Here is an 11,266-nt window from a genome sequence, read left to right on the forward strand (position 1 = left end):
ATCTCAGCTTCAGTTTGAACAGTACCTAGCTAATCCTTGCTACACTACCTCAATCTACTACCTTAGTATGCCTCCAAAATTGTGTTATACTGGGTCAAGCGACAAAGAAGGAGACTTTGACGTGCTTCTTATTCACCGATATTATGGTTTTGTTGTCTTCGAGGTGAAATCTATAGGGGACAACATTCAGCACCTCGATATGTCACAGGAAGATATTAACAAACACATTAGGAAAAAACTGAAAGACGCCGTGTCACAGCTGGACAAGGCGGAGGCCATGTTGTCTCGCCTGGTGTCCGACATCGCTCCCGGTCTGCGCATCACTAAGACCATCGCACTCCCTAACCTCACGGCTTGTCAGGTGCAACAGGCTACATCTGATCAACATCAGTTGACTCAGGTAAGTATCATATCGACTGTTTCATGAACCAGTTTTCACTTTCAAAACATACTACCATCAATCTGAACTAAATTATGTCTTTGTTTGTAGAGTGTAGGGTCGAGCAGCTCCCAGGACTGTCCCTTTCTCACGCCGGCTGGGTACGTAATAGCCGGCTTTGAACTGCCCACCCGTGGGTACTGGCTACTGGACATATTGTTACACCAGAAGTTACCAAGCTGCCTGAGCCACTTGGGGAGACAATGGCCAGACAGGATGGGTTGGGGGTGACCACGGGGCTGAGAAAGGTCGTGACGAGACCGTGAGAAAAGGGAGTGGATGGTCCTGGAACGTTCGATGGAAGATAGAATAAATAACGTAGCTTGACAGTTGAGGGAGGCTTTTTGATTTTGGAAGCGAGACTGGATAAATGGCAGGCCAGCCGCCGAGGGAAACTCTGAAAAAAATGTACAGTTATGTGGCAATTTCCATCTTTCTTGTGTTCTCGTACAACTAGCCCATCCCTCCATAGCCATCAGGGACTGACGTATTGATTATATATATATATAATTATTTTTAAAATGTCAGGACATGCATTCATTGTCGCAAAAGTTCAATTTGCTAAGATCTGCTATGAAGACATTTTAATTGCTTAGTGTTAGATGTCATAAAGTCGTCTGTAGCAGCTGTTTTCTTCATTGTTTTGCTGTTTTATTTAGCGCGAGATGACAATAACAATCGTTCAAAAGTGTCCTAAAGAAGGGAGACAACTACAATCTAATGTAATTTTCTGACTGGAATTAATGTGGGACGTGAGACAAAATCTCAAAGGATCATTGTCCACTGGTCACAGTAACTTTGCACTGGTAGATACCAGAAACATAAAGGCAATAAAACAAAATTTCATTTATCTAACTTTCAAATACAGCGATGACAAATATGTAGAACATTGTATTTTAATCTGTAACAACGACTTTTCTTGATCGTTTATTATAACTGTATACGGTTTAGACGTTTACAGTGTCTTATTCAAGTCATCTTGATGTTTATGTTTTTGATAAACTATTTGATTTGACTTAATAATATGCGAATAACAATGTCCTGTTACAGGACCTGTGTCGGTGTCTAGGAACATCAGACCCCGCCGACATCCCTGGTCTGTGTCTGTGCTGTGATCAGTTGTCTGACCCCAAGACCCCGTGGGACGTCAGTAGTCACGTGCTGAGGGAACTCGGAGACTGGTGGCAGCGACGTGTGGCTGGGGCTGGACCTGACAGTCACATGACACCTGAGATGTTCAAGACACTGTTATCGAGGTTAGTGTTTTAGAATCAAAATGGACATTATTTGTGTGTCTTTACAATGTTAAATCCTTAAGCTCAATATGAAAGTAAATTACAGTAAAAATGTAATAGTGTTATGAATTCTAATATTCATTCTCCAGCATATGTTGTCATCTTCAGTACTCAAGTTCGTAATAAACTAATAAAAGGCTTACAAATTAATTATTTTTACTCTTAATACATTCAAAGTGGTCTCAGACCATCATTATATATTTTTATCTAGAATGATATATTAGTTAACATTCTAAGTTTACAATTTAATTGAAATTTTGTATTTAAAATAAAAAAAATAGGACGATCGAAGTCTAAGTTAACTATAGATTCACCGTGAGTTCAAAAAGTAAAAGACAAATAGACCACCAGGGTAGTGGCTGATCGTTTCGAATGGAAAATCATATGGAAAGGTGAGTCTAATCTTCTCTTTGTTCTGCGCTTTGTTTCTCGGATAAATGACATTAAACCATTTCTGGGAGATGCAGCTGCTGAGTGTGCAGAGCGAGTTGGCCAGCTAAAAACTTTTCTCTCCGCAATCACTTGCACGAACGGCCAGGCTATAGAACCCAAAACATAGTCCAATATTATGTAATACTAAGTGGCATCTTTACATGTTTACATGACATTTTTCCAGTGGAAAGTCATGAGCTCTTTATGAAAAACAGACTGGCGGCAGGCGATGCTGTTCACGTGAGAATTTATATGATTCTTTAATTCAGTGTCCAACACTTTGTTCCATCCCACTATTCAAATTCTTCAGTTTACTCACACCGTCATCCAAGCATTTTTCAACCTTCTTTCTTTTCTTTAATTGCGGCTAGTTAGAACTACAATCCATATATCATTATTCATGCACTTTCATTTACAAGATTTTGTGGTCCGGCGACAACAGTGACTGTGCCATGCACATCTACCCCGCGCCTGAGTGTCAAGACCCTGGGTCAGGCCGTCTCCCATACAGGAGAGTGCTATACTGCTCAAATAAAACTTTTCCCAGAGCAGATTGACCTGCTAAAAACGACTTTTTCCAGGCTTTTTATAGCCGGACCTCCCGGTACAGGTAAAAGTGTGGTGCTGCTGCTGATGGGCATAGAATGGCTGCGATGTGGTCACCACGTCTACATTGTGAGTTCTTGGAAAAGGAGTCGTGCAGCGAGCATCATGTTGTATCACCTGTTGCTACAGACAGTAAAGACACAACAGTCAGCAGGTGTGTCACCCGGTCAGCCTCACCTCCTGCAGTACGATTTTAATGACACTAAGGAAGTGGAGAAGGCCGTCACCGACTTGTCACAGGAGGCTAGAGAAAGGGAATTGTTCGTTCTTTCTGATGAGGCGGTGCATGAATACAGGTAAGTGCTCTAGTTACAAGTTGTATTTCTTAACTCTCGTGAAGGGACGTGCTTTGAAAACATTGCCTACTCATCGTGTGACTCAAACAATCAGTTGCAAGCAGAGTGTTTAGTTTGTAATACAGAATTCCAATATCAACCTACAAATTCAGAAGACTACTGACGGAGGACTAGATAACATATACACAGATAATATAAGAAGAATAATTACACCACTGCATTAATAATGTTTGTGACAGATCAGGATTCCATAATTTCTGTAACAAACTGCTGACACACGTTCCCTGTCTACATCTTTGGATGGCAAGTTGTTACCATGGAGACGCACCCGCCGACTGGAAAGTAGAATATTTAACCAGACCCCTCCGCTCTCCCCCGGCCGTTCTCAGGGAAGTTAGAAAGTCCAGGAACATTACGAAAGATGGCAATGTCTGTGAATACAGCCAGCGGGATGTCCCCGACCACACAGACGGTCCGCCAGTCAAGCAGCTTTACCATCGGGGTGAAGGCCACTCATCTAGTTGGCTAGGTGACTGTGTCACGTGTGGTCGTGAGATTGCCATCTTCTTACACAGTCTCCGTGCTCCGGGTAGGTATGGATATTGTGTACTGCTTTTGGTAGGAGACTAAACGTGTCATATAATTTATTAGTAAACTCTGCTAAGTCAGCAACAGCTAAATGGACAGAGTAATTGAATTATATTTGTAAACGCATGCATATTTGAATGTGTATTTAGCATTTGCCATTCTCTAGTGGACTAAAGTTTCAGTTTTAACGGTCAGTTATGACAACCTATATCATCGACTTTGCAGCAGCTGAAGGGGAGACTCCGCCCTGCCTGATGTGGAAGGACATGATGGTGTTGTACTGGGAGGCTATCAGTGACAACTCGGGTGTAGTGAACGGATTGGAAGAAGCGGGTATCCCAGTGCGGGTGATGAAGGATGACGACACTGAAGATGTCGCAACAGCCCGCAGTGACGTGGTGTGGATGGCGGATGGAAGTCGTGTTTGCGGTCTGGAGAGGAAGGTCATCGTGTGTCTAGGGACTAATGACCTTTCTGTCCCTCTTCACAACATGTCGAGGTGTGCTTCACAGCTTGTGATTGTCTCACCTGACTCCAACGGCTCTAGTGAATGATAACTAAACAGTAAACTGTAATGACATTAAAACCTCTTTCGCTATTTATTTTTCTGTATTTTATACTTGGACCTTGCTGTTTTATAACTTAAATTTACTAGGAGAAGCATGTCAAGATATTCTAATAGATTCAAAATATTTAAAATGTAAATGAATTAAGAATGAGATTGGTGTAAAACAAATGCTATATTCAATTCAATGCATGCATTTAAACTTTACAGTAAATCCTTTCCAACAATAACATTTTCATGTAGGGCAGATTTGCTAAGCAGCAGATATATGTCACATACATCAAATCATTGCAGTCTGACATAAAAAATATTTTCCCATTTAATGAACTCTGTGTGCAACCCGATATGCGGTTAGCAGCCTGTAGTGTTGAAGCTATATATTCACTCACGGTGAGAATTAATACTCATCTGTCGACAGGTACCTTCTCACACATACTTACTCTGTTACAAATAAATCAATTATGAATTCAACAACTTTCATTTTTATTACTATTATGTAGACTTTGGACATTCTCATAAACTTTTAGTTTTTTCTGTATGTCCAAAACAATTGCACAAGTTTCTCCATCTTAAAGCTGAAATATCACATTATTAAAAGCGTCAACAAAAGCTTTTAATGATAATAAAAACAACAACAACAGATAGCTATACAAGTAAAAATATCACTTTTTCTGAGAATTGCAGTAATTTAAGACAACAATATGGACATTTGCTGCGGTTTAATCGGTTGATAGTACATAAATTTCATCTGTTAAAAGACAAATGGTATGATGGAGTAATAATAAAGGTTGTGTGCACATTTGTCTTCTGATTAACATGATCCATTAAATAATTTTCACATTTAATTATTCACTTTGATGTCTTATTTTGCGAAATTTTATATTTGTAATGCTCTATTACTATTGACATTTTAGATGAAAACTATAATACATATATCAAACAATTTGATTTTTTATCGAAACGGGAAAATTTAGACACCTACTTCACTTTTTCTACACTTGAATCTGCTTATCTCTGTACTGCACATATTTGTCTATAGTCCTATTCGAAAGTGATACATTTTTAATGCGTCCTTACATTGTTGACACAAACTGGATTCAAATGATAACAAGTTCCTTAAACATGCTTATCTGAGTGTGTGAACACATAAAACTTTGCGTTAAAACTATCATAAAACTATGTTTGTAATGGTTCTGATCGAGTCTTCTATAGCTCCATTCTGCAGTGACAAATCACAAGTACCTGCAAAATATATCAAGTAAGAACTCGGTGTCATCTGGCGACACACTTGGTAAAAAGACAACTATAGGATTGTCCAAAGTCTGTGTAGGTAAATGTTATGCTCATATATCTGACCTTCGTACTTCCTGAACACAAAATGTATATTTTAATCTGTTAACCATGGCTTTTGCAGTTCTGATTTAAATAACAGAAAAGATAGCAGTAATGATCTGTATGAAGAAAGGTAAAGGTAAGGACAAGGGGAATAACAAGTTAGGTTTAGTTTGCAGATACTGACATTCTAAATACTTTTCATGAAACAATTTTAAGCGAGCAGTTTACTTAAAATCATACATGCGTGTTTGCTACTGGAAGTTTCTTTCGCACAGTATTTTAAAGAAAAAAAAACCGTGGGGGGAGGGGTGAGGGGTTGGTTAAACTGACCCTCCCTAGTGCCGTAGGAAATATTGTTTAAAAGCAACGAAATTATCTCTCGTCTGTTTTTCTTCATAGCTAAATTCTTATTCCCTGTAGACTGGTTTCACGCAAGCGTTCTAAAGACAATAAAAATAACTGCTTGCCAAGGGTTTTTCTCTAAAAGTCAACAAAAATGGTCGCCTAGCTTCTTACCCTGCTGTAGTGAAGACGAGACTGCAAATAATTAATTGTTTTACTACCCGAAATATTCACCTGAAGCGGTTTAGAACATCAGCATCTATTATTTAGAAAGCACAATTTCCCTTTCGCTTGCCCTTTTATTTCGGGATTTTTAATGCCATGACTAAAAATTTAGTACACGACGTATCCAAGGTTTGTTAAGAAAGACTTCTGTACTAAGGCACACCTCTTAAAGTCCGGTACATAGATGGCACTGGTCTCATTCAGTGGGAGGTACAAAGCTTAAATGTCGTTAGTAGGAATTTTTTTATTCACACCAAATGAAACATTTTTATCATCTGATTTAATAATGCATTGTGTGACGGTCTGCTAAGATGCACCCGTATTTAAAAATGTTTTAAGTCATCATTAAACAATGATTAAAATACTAAGCTAATAGCACTTTACAACCAGACAAAATATGAGATTCTCTGTAGTTCATACAAGTGAACATTGTGAATTTAATGGCAAAACCTTATGATCAGTTTGGTCTAATGGATTTACTCACCAGCAATGTAAACGTGTTGTACGACTTCTTTGATTTTGGTCAGGGTATTACGAAAGTAATTTGGGGGAAAAGTGTAATATTACAGACTACATCTTAAGGACTTCAAGTTTTTCTGCCATTCTAGTAACATTGTTGTTTTTGTATACTGACAATCTTAATGATTTTTTTAACTTATCTGTTGATAAAATCTTAACTCTTTTTGCATCAAAGATATCATTCAGATAACATAACCAAAGAGTATAAAATAAGTCCCGAATAACAAATCACTAAAATCAAACAAAGTAAATCGTATTGTTTAGCAAATTTTTAACCTGAATATTTTTCGTTTATTATCTTTGTGTTGTGAATGAAATGCTTTGTACACTCAAACTATAAAAGTTAACAAGAGACATTTTTTATATTATCAACAAATTTCAGTCGTTAAATCTCTTTAACTTAACCATATAATAACAATCCACAGGCCATACTTGAATGAGTTTCACTTAATTTTGTGTTAAGACAGTTCGCGAGGACTAGAATCGTCATTCTCAGGGGTGATAATCAAGAGCTGTGATGTACATCGAGACATGTTGTGAAGTGGTACAGAAAGGTCATTGCTCCCAAGACACACGATGACTTTTCTCTCCAGTCCTTGAACACGACGTCCATCAGCCACCCACACCACGTCACTGCGGGCCATGGCCACGTCATCGATGTCATCGTCCTTCATCACCCGGACAGGGATACCCGCTTCCTGCAGTCCCTCCAACATACCCGCGTTGTCACTAGCAGTTTCCCAACATAGCACCAAAACCTCTCTCCACTGAAGACAGGGTGGAGTTGCACTGGTGCTGTTGGGGCAAGAAGATGATGCGCAGTTTCCTGTCAAGAACAGAGATAATTTGTAAAAATTAAATTTCAATTTTAAGTATATATAATTATGAATATAATTTATAAACTATTCCAATTATTTTCATGTTTGAATATATACACCGTCATCATTGAGTTAATATTCAGGACACTTACTATTATGATTTACTAGGTTATTGACTTAGTAGAGTTTGTTTATCTGTTTGTTGTTTATGTTCATGCGGCATGTTAATATACGATACCCACATACCCGCATTGCCAACACGAAGACCTTGTAGAAAACTGGCCACCTCACGACCGCACGTGACACAGTCGCCTAACCAAGAAGATGAGTGATGGGCACCTTGGTGATAGAGTCGTCTGACTGGAGGGCCATCTGTGTGATCAGGCACACCACGCTCGCTGTATTTACTAACAGTATTTTCTGCTGTAATTTCCCTGGATTTTTTAATCTCCCGGACGACAGCTGGAGGAGAGCGGAGAGGTCTGGTTAGTTTTTCTTCTGGCCAGCCGACAGGAACGTGTCCATCATAACAATTAGCCGCCCAGAGATGAAGACATGGAACTTGTTTCAGCAGGTCGTCACAGAAAGTCTGTAAGCGTGTCGCTGACCTGTAATGTATATATACACGACTGTTGCAAAATCCAGAAATACATATTCTACGCTGCGTCCCTTAACTACCTATCTTCAATTTCAATTTGAGACTAGTTATACTTGATAACCCCAAAAGACAGTGTAATAAAAAAAAATATTTCAAATACAGCTGATTGAACACAATGTAACATTTGTTTGTCTACTTACGAGCTACGGCGGTAAAACTGTTTTCCACTACCACATTATTTTTCATTTCTGAATTGCTATTGATTATCTATGTCTTATGTTATTGAGAGAAAATAAGGTTTTTCAGTCTATTTTATTATAATAAACAGATGACCTGCAACAAAACGTACATATGGCCACGAACCACCTCGTCTGCGATGACGTACACTTTCCCACCAATCGCCTTCTGTGACAGCTCGGCCACAGCCCTGGTAACGTCTTTCTCGTCTTCAAAATGGTACTGCAGGAGGTGAGGTTTGCCGGGGGTCTCATGCATGTTCATAATCCTCTGCAGCAGTTGATACAACATGCTGCACGCTGCACGACTCCTCCACCAAGTACTGACAATGTAGACGTGGTGACCCCATCGCAGCCACTCTATGGCCATCAGCAGCAGCACCACAGTTTTACCTGTACCAGGCGGTCCGGTCATAAACAATCTTGGATGTGCCATGTTAAGCAGGTCAACTTGCTCCGGGAAGAGTGTTATTAGAGCAGTATAGCACTCTCCTGTACACCAAACTGCTTGATCCATGGTCTTGACACTCACACGTGGAGGAGATGTGCATGGCACAGTCACTGTAGTCGCCGGACCGCAGAACCTGGTGCAGTGAAAGTAGAGACGCGTTAATGAGAGATATGGGCAAGATATTCCTATGTACACCTACAACATCACACACACACACCGGTGACAGTTCATGTGGGATTGAGCAGTCCACAGTTCCTTATCAAAAGTACATATTTGTTAACTTAATGTCACAATAATCCCACGGAGCAACAAGCCATAATTAAAGATATTGTTTTATACTTACACAAATTGAAAGCAAAGCTTGTTTCGTTCAGTTTTCAGATTCCATCGAGGTTAGCTAATTTAAGAACACACTATTATAAACCCTAGAAAAATTGCCTGCACATAATACCAACCTCGCCACCAATATCTTGTATAGGTCAAGGGTCATTTCTTTTTCAGGTCCAGCCCCAGTCACACGTCGCTGCCACCAGAGTCCGAATTCACTCAGCACGTGACTACTCACGTCCCACGGGGTCTTGGGGTCAGACAACTGATCACAGCACAGACACAGACCTGTGATGGTCGCGGGGTCGGTTGTTGTTCCAAGACACCGACACAGGTCCTGTAAGAAAGCAGTATCATCAACCGAAACAGACGTTGAATACTAGAAACAATAAGAAAACTCGCGAAATAAATGCATATGATGAATATACGCCCAATGCCCCTCTCAGGCTCTGGGTTAAGACTGTTGAACAGGAGAAAACAATGGATTATTGATCATTTATTTCCGATATCCCTCACTGTAACGTGTTAAACCTTGTAAGGTAAGCAAAAATAGATGGACATTTTTAAGATAAAATTTATATTTTAGCAGCTGTAATTAAAATCATTTTAAGCAGGCTACTAAAATAAACTAAAGTAGTACTTTCATATTTACAGCAAAACACAAGGTACAAAAAGTGTTTTATACCTACTACTGTAAAAAGATAGCAGAGAGGTAAATAAAACTCTGAAATGTTTGCAAAAAATTTCAGGTAATTGCGTATCGTTCTTCCTATTGCGTTTTTGAGTAAATGTGGAATATTCTGTGCCTAAGGACAACTGATACGACACTGAAATGTGTTTATACTGCTACAGAGTTCGTTTTGTACGCGGAGGTACCCTTTAGTACCAGTAGCAGTTAGATATGGTTACGGCCATACAAGCTTAGTCAAACAATGAGATATTTTACCTCAGCCAGCTCACAATCTGTAGATATGACCTCTTGTATCTGATCAGCAGTGATGTTCGGGACAACGATGGTCTTAGTGATGCGCAGAGCAGGAGCGATGTCGGACACCAGGTGAGACAAAATGGTCTTCGCCTTGTCCAGCTGTGAGATGGCCTCTTTCAGTCTCTTTCCAATGCTATTTACTATAGTTTGTCGTGGCATGTTCAATTCCTTAGCGTTATCACCAAAAGACTTCACTTCGCAGACAACAAAGCCATAATTTCTATGAATGAGAAGAACATCAAAGTCTCCTTGTCTGGTCTTTGAAGTAGCATTGGACATATTCTTGGGTAGGGGTAACTCGGCAGCCGCGGCAGCGTAGCCAGGTTCACCCAGATAGTGCACGAAATCAAGATGACTTACTCCGAATAAAACCTCTCCTTTATACTCAGCAAATTTCTGGAACACAGAAGAACCCGCTGAAAGCCTGCATCATCTCTCACGTCACTATCCTGAATAGAAGGAAAAGGTGAAGAAGCAGGAGGAGATTCAGATGAAATAGGTTGCCGGTTGGCCGGAGTGACCAGGCTGACCGGCCTGACCATGGGGTAGTTGAAGGACGAAGACATCCTGGCCACCAACCGACCGTCTGACCAGCGGCACGCGGTTGACGTAGACAGGAGGCAGGAAGTAGGCGCGTGAGTCGAGGCCAGGGAAGGCGGCCTCAACCCACTGGAGCCAGAAGTCCTGAGCTTGTTCTGAGAGGGTTCCCTATAGCACATTCATTATGATATATTGTACATCTTTAATCCCCTTACTCTTTTTTACTTTTACTAGCTTTATCACACTTAATTTTAAGCTTTATCACACCAACACCATTTAAAAGACCGTTTAACTTTGTTAAGAACAAGTAATGTTTGTTAACAGCCTAAAAGGACTAATGATTGTTTATCGATCATTGTAGCTCTATTTGGTTCAGATTCAAGTGTGTGCGACATAATGATGTTTAGAGTCAACGACAGAACAGCATTTATGATGATACTCAACACTAAAAATAACCCCATTATCCTCTTTTACTATTGGATAGTCACCCTAGCAATGACGTACAGTTATAACAAAAAGTACTTAATGTTCATTATGATAGTAAACATCTATGATGTTCAAAAATGTACGAAATCCCCTAACTACGTATTTATCATAGCATATTTCATTTATTAATCGATCCAGAAAAAAATATCGAAGTTGGGGTAGACTGAGCAGTTATTATTT

General features: G+C 39.7%; 2 protein-coding genes across 2 annotated transcripts; one reads left to right on the forward strand and one right to left on the reverse strand.

The window, feature by feature from the left end:
- Positions 1 to 1,549: 1,549 nt before the first annotated feature.
- On the forward strand, positions 1,550 to 7,234 carry LOC112575119. The gene is made up of 5 exons (XM_025256704.1): positions 1,550 to 1,695; positions 2,586 to 3,068; positions 3,308 to 3,661; positions 3,882 to 4,155; positions 7,106 to 7,234. The coding sequence occupies exons 1-4, from the start codon at positions 1,661 to 1,663 to the stop codon at positions 3,886 to 3,888; spliced, it is 879 nt and encodes a 292-aa protein (XP_025112489.1). The 5' UTR covers positions 1,550 to 1,660; the 3' UTR covers positions 3,889 to 4,155; positions 7,106 to 7,234.
- On the reverse strand, positions 4,692 to 10,959 carry LOC112575116. The gene is made up of 5 exons (XM_025256702.1): positions 10,019 to 10,959; positions 9,201 to 9,409; positions 8,408 to 8,878; positions 7,707 to 8,068; positions 4,692 to 7,468 (listed from the first exon to the last, which is right to left on the reverse strand). Exons 1-5 carry the CDS (start codon positions 10,337 to 10,339, stop codon positions 7,101 to 7,103), a joined length of 1,731 nt encoding a protein of 576 aa, XP_025112487.1. The 5' UTR covers positions 10,340 to 10,959; the 3' UTR covers positions 4,692 to 7,100.
- Positions 10,960 to 11,266: the final 307 nt, after the last annotated feature.

Source organism: Pomacea canaliculata, linkage group LG11 (genome assembly GCF_003073045.1).
Source record: "Pomacea canaliculata isolate SZHN2017 linkage group LG11, ASM307304v1, whole genome shotgun sequence".
NCBI lineage: Eukaryota > Metazoa > Mollusca > Gastropoda > Architaenioglossa > Ampullariidae > Pomacea > Pomacea canaliculata.

What these genes read in the sequence shown, in the direction of transcription:
- LOC112575116 (XM_025256702.1), bottom strand. Translation starts at nt 10,339, where the DNA reads ATGTCCAATGCTACTTCAAAGACCAGACAAGGAGACTTTGATGTTCTT. An exon ending in CAGATTGTGAGCTGGCTGAG is followed by an intron (nt 9,410 to 10,018) that starts GTAAAATATCTC and finishes GCTTTCTTACAG; the next exon opens with GACCTGTGTCGGTGTCTTGG. An exon ending in GAGGTGGTTCGTGGCCATAT is followed by an intron (nt 8,069 to 8,407) that starts GTACGTTTTGTT and finishes TATACATTACAG; the next exon opens with GTCAGCGACACGCTTACAGA.
- LOC112575119 (XM_025256704.1), top strand. Translation starts at nt 1,661, where the DNA reads ATGACACCTGAGATGTTCAAGACACTGTTATCGAG. An exon ending in TTCAAGACACTGTTATCGAG is followed by an intron (nt 1,696 to 2,585) that starts GTTAGTGTTTTA and finishes TTCATTTACAAG; the next exon opens with ATTTTGTGGTCCGGCGACAA. An exon ending in GAGGCGGTGCATGAATACAG is followed by an intron (nt 3,069 to 3,307) that starts GTAAGTGCTCTA and finishes TGTTTGTGACAG; the next exon opens with ATCAGGATTCCATAATTTCT.